This window comes from Lethenteron reissneri, chromosome 7, assembly GCF_015708825.2.
Source record: "Lethenteron reissneri isolate LAM-NWPU_2019-01 chromosome 7, ASM1570882v1, whole genome shotgun sequence".
Classification (NCBI taxonomy): Eukaryota; Metazoa; Chordata; class Hyperoartia; order Petromyzontiformes; family Petromyzontidae; genus Lethenteron; species Lethenteron reissneri.
Window position 1 is genome coordinate 12,992,423 of NC_083785.1, and position 14,022 is coordinate 13,006,444.

The 14,022-nt window shown below is 48.9% G+C and overlaps 1 protein-coding gene across 7 annotated transcripts in view; it reads left to right on the forward strand.

Moving 5' to 3' along the window:
• LOC133357811 (uncharacterized) overlaps window positions 1-14,022 on the forward strand; it is a 112,453-nt gene that overhangs the window by 55,739 nt on the left and 42,692 nt on the right. For 6 of the 7 annotated variants that reach the window (XM_061575973.1, XM_061575951.1, XM_061575959.1 and 3 more), the window contains 6 exons: window positions 3,014-3,071; window positions 5,875-6,086; window positions 7,064-8,072; window positions 8,267-9,727; window positions 11,189-11,419; window positions 13,697-13,728. In XM_061575973.1, coding sequence (XP_061431957.1) covers window positions 3,064-3,071; window positions 5,875-6,086; window positions 7,064-8,072; window positions 8,267-9,727; window positions 11,189-11,419; window positions 13,697-13,728 — 2,953 coding nt within the window. In that variant the 5' untranslated portion in view covers window positions 3,014-3,063. The remainder of the gene's footprint in view (window positions 1-3,013; window positions 3,072-5,874; window positions 6,087-7,063; window positions 8,073-8,266; window positions 9,728-11,188; window positions 11,420-13,696; window positions 13,729-14,022) is intronic. The other variant, XM_061575987.1, reaches the window with a different exon arrangement.

Genomic DNA, 14,022 nt, shown 5'->3' on the forward strand with positions numbered 1-14,022 from the left:
TCGGCTGCTGCAGGCATTGAAGATAGTCTCTTCTGTTGGCTGCAAATTCGTTGCTTATAGCTCTCTCCATCTGTTGTTGCCTCTTCCATTGAGATGTCCTCCCCAAGTCCACCTGCTTTATGCTCGTGAATGTGATGTCTTGAATTATTATTTACACTCCTCTTCACATGCTCCTCCTCGTGTGCCCTCCAGTTATTCCAATCGCGTAGTTTTCCAACGGCAATTAAAAAAGCCATAACTCAGATTATTTATACGCTGCAGGAATAAAACCAAAAAAACAAGGGGGGTGTTCTCAATGCCTATTTTGTGTCAGGTGGTACACAAAGCAAGCTCGTGTTAGCATGTCGAGTTTATTCATGGGGTTGGTTGGAGCAAAGGGAATGCTGTTTGCTTGGCTTAGCTGAAGCCGAGCAGAGATTGCCTACCAACTCGTTTGGCTGCTCATCATCTTTTGCTACATGACAGACATTGATCGCGGGCCATGAAATTGAGTCGCTGGCACCTTCCTCAATTTTCCTCTCCCAAAGAATCAAGCAGAGCCAGAGGATTCTGGAATTCCTGTCGCATGTATCCTTATGCTCACACTAATATACCGCTAATAATTCGTAAAGGAAGGCAGCCCAGGAAAGGTCCTTGCTCCAGCAGCGCACGTCAGCTTTTATGCAGCGCCAAAGAGGCAGCAACGACATCACAACAAGAGCCCGGCCGAGTCCGGGTGAGGGTGGTAGGCACAGAACTGGATGAGCGTGGTGGGAGAGACGGGCCAGGGAGCTGATAAGTGAGAAGAGGGCGCAACCAGGCGCCTCTGCTCGGGCCAACCCCGTCTGCTTCAAACGCTGCTCGTGTTGTGTGATGTACCTCTGTTGCTAGTGCTGCTGCTGCTGCGTGGTGCACATCTGCTGCTAGTGCCGCTGCTGTTGCCCTAGAAGGGTCCTCGTGTACGGTGGGAGTGCTGTACACTCCAGGTGAGCGTGGAGAAGTGGCCACTGTGGTGTGCAGTGGACGAAGGGGGGTCTACTGTAGTGAATGGCTGGAGGGTGGCCGTGAGCATGCCACTGTTTGGCACAGGTGTGCGACCCTGAGCAGAACTTAAAGGACCTAAACCTCTGGATGCTCGTGTTCCTGTGCCTGGGCAAAGGGGTACAGCAAAAGGATTGTCTGTTGGTGTGTGTGTGTAGGTGTGCATGACGGGTTTGCGTAGGGACTAGTTGTGAGTGAATCTTACCTACCTGGCAAATAGCAAGAGTGCTGTTCTGAGTGTGAGTCTGTCGGGATTGTGCATGGTTTAGGTGTGTGTGTGTAATAGTTTAGGCAAGGCATGGTTCCACCTTTGTTTCTTGGAGGCTGTGGCAGTGGCCACTACTACTCCTCCACCTCCCTTAACATGGCTGAACCCAAATAAATTGTTCAGACCCTTTGTGCTGACTCGGACCTGGTCTGTTGTCCGTTCACCCACCAGGGTCCAAGTCTGATACCCCATACTCTACCCACCCTGATCAACTTCTTTTGTAGAGTGATGCCAAAATTGTTAACCCAACGTCACATCCTATTTGCGAGTGGAATAGCTTTTTTGGAAGGACGTATCTTTTCCCCATCAATTTCAAAACTATTTTTTTATATCAGAAATACCACTCACACCAACAAAAGAGTGATTTTTTAAACTCGGTATGAATTGGCACGACTATTTCGTCTCGATATTATTAACGCACAAAATTCTCTCTGGCCACCAAATTCCATTTGTAGGGAAATCAAATACTGCAAGCAAGCCTCCTTTATTACGCTCATAGAAGTTTTTACAGGGGACCGCATTTCAAATAAAACTCATGAACCTTGAACCGCAATGCAGCTCATATGCTCGCCAGACCACTTAAAAAAATGTGAATTATAATTTTTTTCTTATTTATTTCGATAAGACTTTACTTCTCGCTACCAAACCCAGTAGACATTTGTGCCATGGGGTCACATGTGATTTGCATATCACAGACGCTAATAATAAACTGCTGTCGAGGCACGTGGTGATTCTGCCGCCAGGACCCACGCCAGGAACCACGCTCGGCTCACAGCGTGTGCCCCTGCACGCACACCCACGTCTCATAAGCCGTGCCGTGCGGCCCTTCAGTGCGGCGTGTCGCGTGCTGCTTGTGCTCTGTGATCTATTTGAGGCACGGAGTCGATCGACTCTGTCGCCCCCACGTCATCTGCCTTAATTGTTCATTAATAACGGCTTGCCTCGCGCGCTAATTGTCACTCTTTTTGGGCTAAATCTGCAGTGGCTAAGAACAATTTTCTACTTGCAGCAATTAACACCTGCACTGCTGCGCCACCCCTGCGGGGAATATTCAAATTGCGGTTCCGTAATTGCTAGAAAGGTATAAAAAGTAAAAACAAACATTGAGTTGTCAATGTTTTTTTGATAATGATCCATTGAAATTCGATCGATATGTAATATTAATGATAATCTGCATGAATTCAGAACGTTTATTTGTGATTCAATAATTGAGTTGGTATCCACCCACTAAAATTATTAAACCAGACACACACTGCAGAAATATTTTATGATGTAACGTCTAGCCACGTGTGTGTGTGTGTGTACATGCACACACGAATGGCTGCCTTTGTGCCTGCATATCCGTATGAGCATGTGTGGCTCTGCGGCGATCTTTGTGTTCGTCTGTATTAGGCTGTGTGTGCATGTGCGTGTCTGCATGCGTGTCTGCTTTTAACGCAACTGGCTCACACCCCGTGTGGGCTATATTTACATGGCCCACTTGTCTGCTGTCAGGGTTCGGTGGACTGATCATCGCCACGAGGCCTGCTAAATTAAATAAGATTAGCACTTAGGCTGAGTAGCAGGCTCCAAAAGACTCTGCAGAAAAGTCCCATAAATTAGTCAGGAGCCCTTTGGACTAAAGGCAGTCCCAGAGTGCAATGTGTGCAGAGTTTGTTGCTCATATGTGTGTGTATAACCCATTATCATGTCTAACCCATTGCTGTGTGTGTATGTCATGTTTAGTGTGGGAGCTTTGCCAGGTGTTTGAAGGAGAGCAGTGGGTGCAGGGTGACATGCTCAGGTAGGGCACACCGCCTGCCTGAACGCACCTTTTTTGAAAGGATTGAGCACTCTATCTCCAACACTCTGATGTTCTGACAGGAGTTTAGTGGGATAAGTGGTGCACTGGATGAGGGTTAAGTTATGGACCATCATACCTATTTTATGCTAGTCTTTATTATGTTTTAATGCTAGTGCTGGGAGTGTGCGTTTGGAACCTATTGCATTGAATTACATCTTTCAATTTCTTGACACAGTCAAGATGGCACAGTCAAGATGGGAGTATCAGATTAGATGTCAAAATATAATAACCATAAACCTGACTATAACCCTAACAATCCTAATCTAGTCAGATACCAAATGACCATGAGCTTTAACCCATATCCCCAACAGTCTAACCTCAGCCATTGTTCTAACAATTGTGCATAATTCACACCTTCACAATCATTTTTTCATCGCTTTTAACAACCTAAAATTTCACAAGAATTTTGCAACGACAGTTGGTTAGAAAATGGCCCGTAATAGAGGTTAATGTTACATCCGTCGCGTCTCCTATGGATCTTTCGGAGGACCTTAGGCAGCGTCCTGTAATAATCACTGTCGGCAATTGGAGCGTACGCTTCAGCATCACTGCCCACAAAGTTCCTGAGAGTGTACGCAGGGTCTAATCTGAAAAGGACTTTTGGAAGTGAGTCTGGGCAGTGGGCCCAGTCTCAGAACCCTGTGGGGAGGCCCCTGTGTTCAGTTGACCTCACATTGAGGCTGCTGCTTTACGCACACGTGCACAGAGACTTCACAACAGGGTGAGACACATGAGACAGAACAACAGAACAAATCAAGTCCACAATGGCAAGAACAATCTTAAAATATCTCATTTTCTTTAAGGTTGCGGCACTTATTTTTTCAGTGCGGTTTTAAGCATGTACGGGGATGTTTTTTTGTGTATATTTTGTATTTGCGTCTTTGTGTGTACATGTGTCTTTTTGGAGGGGAATGGGAGATGCAGTGGTTAGCGCGCTGCACTACGAACCCAGCAGCTTGCATTCGATTCTCAGCCATGGATAAAGTCAGCGGAAAGTATTATTTGAACCTCCCCTTGGTCAATTTAGTCGAAAATTAGTACCTGGTGCAGTATAAACATCAGCCCTGGGGAGACAAAGGTGGCCAGTGTATATTTCTTGCCACACTGTCCTCTTATGCACAATTCTGGACTCAAAAGGTGCTGATCAACAGCGTTTTCCCCCAACAGTCTTTATAGGATGTAGGTGGTTTTGGAGATCAGTTGTGTCCTGTGAAGTGTACTTCCTACATAATCTCAGTTATTTGAGTATTGTTGCTGAAGATGTGCATTCACAGCGGGAGTTAAAATCTATGCCTGGTCTCAATCTGTCTTTGGTTAACTGAGCCTAAATTTAGCAATTGTTATGGTGTGGTCAACATCAGCAGGAATGAGACAAAGGTGGCTGGGATGTCCTGGCCCCAGAATGTGCCGTGCCAGTACTTTAACATTTGCTCAAAACAGACTTTGTTACAACAGTCAAGAAAGTCTAAAGGTAGATCTTTTTTTTATCTTTGTTTATAAAGGGACCTTTATTTTTGTGTGTGTACATACATATGGCATTGTGTGTATACATTTATGTTCATAAAATCAACAAGGTTTCCACACTGCACAATGAAGCCGGTGAGATAGGTTTGATTCTTAGCCACAGCAAACATCAACGGTGATTGCTATGAGCCGACCCTGGGCCTGCTCCAGGTCCACTCGACCTGAAATAAGCACCTGGTGCAGTGTGTAAACATCGCCACTGGGGAGACAAAGGCGGTCGGGCGTGGGTGCTGGCCACCCACCCCCGAGTGTGCCGTGCCGGCCCTCATAGGTGCTCGCTAACATCATTTGCCCCAACAGTCTGTTAAGGATATACGGGGTATTTCTGTCTTTGTTTGTATTATATACCTGGGAATAGTTTGAAATGTGGCTTTAAATTCCTATGAAGAAGGTGCTGTTGAGTATAAACAGAATGAGGTGATGCTGCCTCAGACTTTACAATATTTTCCCAACACATTTTGGCTGCCACGCTGCAATAAACACAGCCTGTTGAGTATTTATCAGGGGGTTCGAATATACTTTGAATATGTATACTTGCAAACCAATTTTTTTTTATACTTAATCTCTTTAAAAAATGTTTAATTAAAACTGATAATGTGAAATTACGTTTGTAATGGGCCTTTAGCTGTGCATCGGTAAAACGACCGATGTTTTCTTTCACATTACGGTGGGGCCGGTCGGCTTCTCTGATTGGAGGATGTGTCCAGGCACGCGTTACTTTTTGTAACCTCCTGTGATTATCCTAAATGGCGGTCGACGACGCACTTGGACAGGGCACTTTGGATTCCCCGCTAAGTTATTATTTTTGTACTGCAGCCCAGCGGTCAAAATACATTGGGGGAAAACATCCCCTGCTTGAAGCCGGTACCGTCTGCTACTATTTGTGCCCAGGAGCATATTCTTAACGTTCTAGATTTGAAGCTTTCGTGACTGCAAGGATTCATATTCTTGGGTTTTTTTGGTAAAGTCACGTAGGTAAAAAATTAAAATTAATAAAAGTAAAATAAAACTAAAATAAAAATCACGACGTTTCGGAGGCAACACAAGCTTCCGTCTTCAGGTGGAACCGTCACAGCACGACAGCTGTACCAAGTATTTTTATTTTACTTTTATTAATTTTAATTTTTTACCTACGTGACTTTACCGAAAAACACAAGAATATATTCTTAACGTGTTGTCCCATCGGCCGCGTACCCACGTGCATTGTGCTTCATTCCAGGAGGGCGGTACTGCCTCCCAGCTCGGAGCGTTGGGCGTGCGACGCGGCTGTTGAGGCCGACCCGGGGGTCTCGGGGTCGCTGGTCGGTGGGGGCTCCAAGGGTGCGGGAGTGGTAGCCGGGCTGGTGAGCCAACGCGTGCTGCAAGAGGAGGAGGAAGAGGGCCCTCGTTATACACGCGGCTCGGACAGCGAGGGATTCAGCCCCCGTCCTGGTGACAATCATCACCACCATCATCATCATCAACACGTGATCTTATCTAACGTAGATTTATATAGCGCCTTATTACAAGGCGCTTTGCAACGATGGTCGTGGTTGAGATAAAGCGTGGGGGGTTATTAAAAGTGGCGGTGTTAGTTATAGTGACAGGAGAACAGGTGGGAGAGGTTAAGGATGGGTTGGGGTAGGGGTAGTGATGGGGGTTGGAGTTGGCTTGCACATACCTGGGGGCTGGGGGCACGAAGTGGTAGTAGCACGATGGGCTCAGGGAGAAGTGGTGGGTAGTTTTAACGAAGGAATGGAAGCAGGTTATAGTGAATATGGTTGTTTTATAGTGAAGTGGGAGTTTATTCCATTGTCACTTTTGCCCTCATTGTGATCATCTTCATCCTCATCGCATGCATGATGATGATGGAGATGACAGGCTCCATGCCTCCAAGTCACGCTTGAACTTGAGTCTGTGAAATTGTGCCTTGTACACATTTTATTGCAATTTTTATGATGTATATTGTGCATTCATGTTGAAAAACCACTTAAATATGCCTGTAATCATAAATCAGCATAGAACACTGAAATATTAATCATAGAGCGTTCAACCGTTTACCACACATCCTCTTCTCGTAAGCCATGCCCATTCTTTAAAGATATCCGTACAAATGGCACCTTATTTGAAATCGCAAAAAGGCATGACCAAAGTTGTAATGGAAAAGGGTTTCTGATATCATGAGGGTGTACAAGCTAATAAAAATGCAAACCACAGTTTGGTCTGCTTGAATTCACTGATGTACCATTATAGGATTAGGGCATCTACTGGCCTTCTTGTTCCAGGCTCAGAGTGCAGATGATTATCTCTTCCCAAAGCTTACCTTCTTGTATAAGCACAGACTTTGAAGAACCAAAGCACACCTGTGCCCACAGGCTGCGCGTTCTATTAGACTCTGATCCCTCCCCCATCCCGTCCCGACCTTGCAGTGCGGCGCTCCGACCGAGAGGAGGCTTTCCGTGCCCCTGCGCCGCACACGGCCAGCATCGCGCGCCACCCCGGGGCGCCCCGTCAGCCACCCCACAACCCCTTCTCGCCCGGTTTTGACTCGGAGCCGCCGGACCCCACCGCACGATCCGAGCGCATCGCTCGCTACAAGGCAGAGCGCCGTCAGCAGCTAGCTGAGCGCTACGGCATTCCAGCTGACAGCGACTCGGAGAACGACCCAGTGTCCAAGTACGCGTGGCTGAAGCAGCAGAGGGCTGGTGGTGCCGCTGCCGCCACCGCCGCCGCTGCTGCTGGTGCCAGCGTCAGTGGTGGAGCGGGGATATTGGAGCGGGAGAAGAAGGTTCTGGCGTCGCTGTCGGAACGAGAGCCGGCACCAAATTCCCGGCACCGCATAGCCGGGCGGAAAGAGGTGCAGTACACGGGACCGTACCCAAAAGCGACCGACAGTGGTGCCGTGAGTGACGGCCGAGGGAGGATGCTCCATCACCAGCATCACCACCAACATAACCATCATCAGCAGAAGCAGCAGCAACCGCAGCAGCAGCAGCAGAGAGGCAAGCACGGGGACACCATGGAGGCATCAGAAAGAGCAAGGTCGGCACAACCGCGATATGCATGGGAGGAAGAAGGAGAGAGGTATCCACACACCGCCGCTCCACCTTACCAGCCTACCGCTGCCCCTCCTTACCATCAGGTGACCGCAACCCCTTACCAGCCTGCTGCTGCCTTTTACCAATCAACAGCCGTTCCTCCTTACCATCAGGTGACTGCCCCTCCTTATCAGCCAGCTGATGCCCCTCCTTACCAAGCAGCAGTCACTCCTTACCAGCATATGGCTGCTCCTCCTTATCAAATGGCGTGTGATCCTTATCAAGCCGTGGCCGCACCCCCTTACCAGCCGACTGCTGCCACTTATCCAGTGAGGGCAGTTCCGTCCTCTCCTCCATCGTCCCCAATGTCGCCGGGTTTCAGCCCCTACGAGGGCCACAGGTGAGCAGCAGCGAGTGGCCCGCACACCCCGCGCGGAACAAGAGTTCGTGTCCAAACGTGCCGAAGTGTGCCTATGCGTTTGCATCGGTTTGAATGCGGTTGCGTGCGATGTGTGCCGATGTGTGTTTTGTATGCGCACTGGCAAGCACGCTTCTCCACGTGCATCCCCGTACGTTTTGTGCTGTGAACTGCAGAGCCAAACACAGACCCCTTCACCGTGACGACGGAGGCAAGAGCGGCCATGACGGTGCCGTCCCCTGGAGACAACCGGGCTACAAGCACGTCCCCGTGCGCATCGTATCCCCACCGCAAGCCGGGGCGTCCACCACCGCCAGGCCCTGGCACCAGCGGCCACAGCAGTTCACGGAGCAGCCTCTGCACTTCCGTTCTGAGCCTCGCACCCAGCAGAGGCAGCAGCAACAGCAGCAGCAGCAACCACCACCTCTTTACCAACACCACCACCATCATCAACAGCAATACCAGCAACAACACCAGCCGCAACACCAGCAGCAACACCAGCTACAGCAACAGCAGCAGCACCAGCAGCAGCACCACTCTAGGCAGCCTCACTATCATGCTCAAGCTGTGGCAGCCCCACCTGAAGTCTGGAGCCCCAGCCGGCAGCAAGATTACCGGGCCCCTCAGCAACGAGCGTCCTACAGCAGCAACCAGACAATGAGCCCGTCGGCAGAGCAGCCGGAGCACTACCGCGGTCTCCCTCACCGGCACGATCGTCTGGCTGGCTCAGAATTTTATGCTGGCGGACCCGCAGCTGGTGCGGTGCGGATCCCGGGCAGCGCGGGTAGCGTGTTCCGGCCAGTGGTGAGCGCGCGCCGAATGGCGATGGCAGAGCGGGCCACACCACCAGAGCCAAGGACACCACCGGCCACGACTCCTCCACGGGCCAGCTTCGATGACTTCAGCCGCTCGGACGACGAGCAGTACGGGGTAGGAGAGGAGATGGGGGACGATATTGCCCTGCGGAGAGCGCAACGAGAGGGGGAGACGGCCAGAGATGGGCGAATGGAACTAGAGGCCGATGAGAGCGTGACAGAATCTCCGCCGCTGCAGCCTCCACCGACCGCTCGCCTCCTGAAGAGCAGGAAGGCCGTGCTGCCCTCCGAGGTGCGGCGCCAGCAGCAGAAGGTACCGTCCGACGAGGGGAGAGCGAGGTCCGGCCAGACGCCCGATGGGGGCCTGAGGGCAAAGCAGTCACCGTCGGCTCGAGGGGACGGCGAGAGGGAGTACGTGGGCGGTCCTGACGACGAAGGAGACGGCGCCGGAGCCGCGCGATGGTGGGGCGAGAGGAAGGGGGCGCAAACGGACACCCACGGCGGGGTCGGCGGGCCCGTGATGCGCAGCAGCTCTGAGATTTGGGGCGGGCCGGCCCACTTGTCGGCGGGGAACCTGGTCAGAGCGAGGCCGATGCGGAGGGCGACCCAGGAGGCCTTCCTGATGACGGCGGCAGGCGCCCGTGCAGAGAGGGGCATGGCCGAGGGGCGGGAGTGTGAGCGGGGTGGCGTGGACTGGCTGGGCACCGATGGCTACGCCGGGGGCAGGCCGCCACCTCGCGAGGGTTTGTTCGAGTCGCCCCCAGAGCCTCGGGCCCGCAGCAGATCCGTCGACTGGAATGCGGCGGCGGCGAGGGTGAACGTGTAAGTGGCAGTAGTCCGAGGGCAGAGAAATGAGAAGTGCCCCGCTAGACAAGTCCTACATCCACTGATTTTACCACTTGCCAAACGCGAGTGTGAATGCAATTAAGGGTTTAAAGGGCAGTGCGGCGGTGCAGGAGTTGGCGCATTGCACCTTCGATCTGGGGACCAGATTGTCTACGTGCACCAGCTTCGCGAGGGCCTGTGTGGGAGTTTGGGACCATATGCGAGAAGGAAGTGAAGCAAGGTAGCATATGATACAAGACTGATGTGATTATAAAAAATGTCTCTTGAGGTTGCCTCGTGGCTCAATGGTCAGCGGTCCTGGCATTCATATCTGTGGAGTCACCCAACGTTTCAAGTAGCTTCCGCAGTATAACAAATTGATTGTCTCAAACAAGTTACCAATGACTAAAAAAAAAACTCGTAAAATGTTGCCTTTATCACCTCAGCAGTAATTACAGACGAGAACATTTTAAAACGTCAGTGTTAATGCCATACCACCAATATATCTCTGTAGCCGGTCGTGTGGTGTGTGGATGAAACGTGGGCACTTTAAGGGACCTCAGTTCAGTGATGTTTTCTTCCAATGGCTGTTCTCCAGCATGGGGTGATGCACGGCTTTGCTCGAGTTCAGAATTGGCTGTTTGTCTGATGATGCCAACAGCACAAATTGAATATATTTAGGCGAAAGACAAATAAAATTTAAAATTAGTAATGAGTTGGCACTCATCCACGTTGGTGGTTCTAAGCCAATGGTAAAGATAGTAATTTGTTTCCATGGTGGGGATCACTTTCTGCATAGAACAACCACTCTGGATATTCAGGACATTTAACGTTTACATTTAGCAAAAAGAAGCTCGTGAAAAAAAACCCATAGACAAATCTAACTCATCTTCTTGGTTCTTTCGGTAAAGTCCTGAGGTGTGGACTCGAGTCATGTGACTTGGACTCGAGTCAGATTCGAGTCATGAATTTGATGACTTCAGACTCGACTTGGACTTGCATAACAATGACTTTGTCCCACCTCTGAGGTGTGGACTCGAGTCATGTGACTTGGACTCGAGTCAGACTCGAGTCATGAATTTGATGACTTCAGACTCGACTTGGACTTGCATAACAATGACTTTGTCCCACCTCTGGTAAAGTCTACGTGACTTTACCGAAAGAACCAAGAAGATGAATCCCTGCAGTCACGAAAGCTTTAATCGAAACAAATCTAACTGTTTTAATGATGACAGCTTTTACACAGTACGTAGCCAACCGTGCTGATCAGAGGTGCAGGGGAAGGACAACAAACTAAACACAAAAAGCAGTTCTATATCGAGTGAATCATCCTACATCATGCCGAACAACAGGCAGTGCAACCAGAATGCATATATCGGATAGCACGATTACAGCAACCGACGCAGTTGTATAAAAATAGAAGTTTTCTTGTGGGTGACACCGGTTTGTCTGCTGCAGTGAAGCGCGACCTCGAGGGCCCATGTGGCGTGCTGAGGCTGGGAGGGGAGTGGGCGCCGGGGGCGCCGGGGGCACCGGGGGCGCCGGGGGCGGTAAAGGCGGCGTGGGCGGCGGGGTGGCTCCGGCTCAGCGCAGGGCCCGGCGCTACATCACGCCGGGGGACGACCGGCGGGCGTCCGACCGCTTCCGCACTCAACCCGTCACCTCGGCCGAACGGCACCAGACAGACAGGCGCGTTGCACCCCCGGTGATCCGCGAGATAATGAGCGGTTGTGGATTGTGAATGCTGTGTGGAGAGGTCAACGCCGTCTACTGTTTTCTATTTCCGCGTGCCACGTGCCGATGGCCCATTTTATAATTGGCATGCGGGGACGATTTATAACAATGCGAATTTTTCTACCAGCGGGCAGTTGCTGGAAAAAAAAAATTCAATTTATTAAAAATATATATTCGTAAAAATATATTTTTACGTCAAATAGTTCTGGTGCTTTTGTGAAGTTGAACATTCCTCTTTGAACGTTTTGTACAAATGATCGTTCTACTGGTAAGCTGCATGGATTTCATGCCACTTTCAGATGGAAATTCCAATGAAGGTGCTCTCCCTTGCATTCCAATTACTCAGTAAAATCCTACACGGACTTTGTAGACTTCCAAAGCCAGATCCAAATGTTTGCACTCATTATCGCTATCTCAAAATACTCTCTGGTTCTTTCGGTAAAAAACACGACGTTTCGTTTGCAACACAAGCGTCCGTCTTCAGGTGAGAAAAAATGACCGAAAAGTCGTGTTTTCTTTTCTTATTTTTTCTATCTACGAATCTTTACAGAAAGAACCAGAAAGTATGGATTCCTGCAGTCACGAAAGTTTCAAATCAAGATTATCTCAAAATATTTTGTACCGCCACCGGACAGCAAGCCATAACATGTCTGGATTTGCTCTCAATTTTTTTGCTTCCTGGGTCCAAAGGCCACAGCTTTCTGTTGATGCTGGTTAATTGGGTGCTGAGGGGCGATGCCTGCTATGGTGGCTATCAGGCATTGTGGTTAGCATGATTTATTAGTGAGCAATGGGGAGACCTCGAGGTGACTAGGTATTTCAAGCAGCTCATACCGTGTCAGATCACTGAGCCGAGAAAGCTGAGATCCTGGGTTCAAATCCAGGTTTCTGCCATCTATAATGAAACTGGGTTCTTGAGTGTAGAGATTTGATGGTGTCAGTCCTAAATGACTGCCAAAAAAACATTACACTAAACCTTGTGTTTTACATCATTTGCCTCATGACAAACAATATTTCCAAGATATATAAAATCTGTGGCACTAGTATCGAGAAAAGTGTTTTTTTTTATGCAAAAAATAAACAACTAAAACAACTAAACGACATTGGTTATATTTCGATTTAAAGCTTTCGTGACTGCAGGGATTCATATTCTTGGTTCTTTCGGTAAAGTCACGTAGAAGGGAAATAATAAAATAATAAAAATAAAACATAATAAAAATTCTCACGACGTTTCGATGATTGCTTGCGTTGCAATCGAAACGTCGTGAGAATTTTTTTATTTTTTATTTTATTATTTCCCTTCTACGTGGAATTGGTTATGTTGTAGAATTAAACTCTGAGTGTCAAGGAGCCGATGGTGCCACGAGTCATCGAATGCTGGCTGTGCAGTCTTGCGATGTTTCCAAATTAGACCCCGAGCCCTGCTGGGCTGATCCAGAAACAGCCTGAATGTTGCCCCGAATGCTTCCATAGACACGTGGCTCCAACGCCTCGGTCTTTCCCCTTCTGTTGCTCCAATTTCCATCTCTGGCTGCAGGAAGTGATTCTAACAATAATAATCATTAAAAGTTCGAATACCATGTGTTATGTTACGGCATCCCAAAGGAAACTCAGTTATTTTTGTAAATGCTTTTTAAGCACTCTTGGTGCAGTATCAAGTATGTAACTTCCGCTCGCCAAAGGAGCTATGCAGCCCACTCATAGCAGGCTACATGGCCCGTTTGAGCCTTACTCTTAGGTTTTTCGGTAAAGTCACGAAGGTAAATAATAATAATAAAATAATAATAAATGAAAATAACTCAATTAAATCACGACGTTTCAGAGGCAACACAAGTCTCCGTCTTCAGGTGGGACCGTCACAGCCAAATTTACTGTACCAAGTGAAGGGAAATCCAAGAGACAAGATCTTATATACTGGTTAAGGGGAGGGGGGAGGAGCTTATCTAAATGTGGCAGGGACTGGGGGGGTGGGGGGCAGGGCTAGAAGGGAAGGTTCAGGTTAAGCACCTCCGCAAGAATTACGGCCGGTGTTGGCTTCCAAAACGAAAAGAATAGCAGCACTGTTAAACGCTGCGGATGTCATCAATTCGGTAAAATAGACTAGTACCTGTCAAATAAGATGGTACAAGTTTTGCTTGGCCTGGTAAGGATTGCCATGCAAATTCCAGCTTTCGCACTCGTCAGAGGTGGCTGCAACGCGGCATGTGTAACCCTGGCTTATGTCTGCAGCAGGTCTTGGCAAGGGGATGCCGATGACAATGTTGGTGAGTGCCATCACTCTTCAACACTGGGTTACCCACACCTCGCCTTCACAAAAACCTTCTTGTACACAACATGGTAGCACCCAGCACTTGTGGAAGCCCACGTGTGGAATACTTTTAAGTTAGCGCATACCGTATTCCTCATGGAGAAGGAATATGAAAATGTGTAGCTCATTATATATTTTCTTTAAAAGGTCGACTCATATTGCAATGTTAAAATTGGAACTTTTACATTTTCACTGAAATATGTAGTATATATAGGCATATTTTGGAATATGTTTTGATAAATGGATAAAT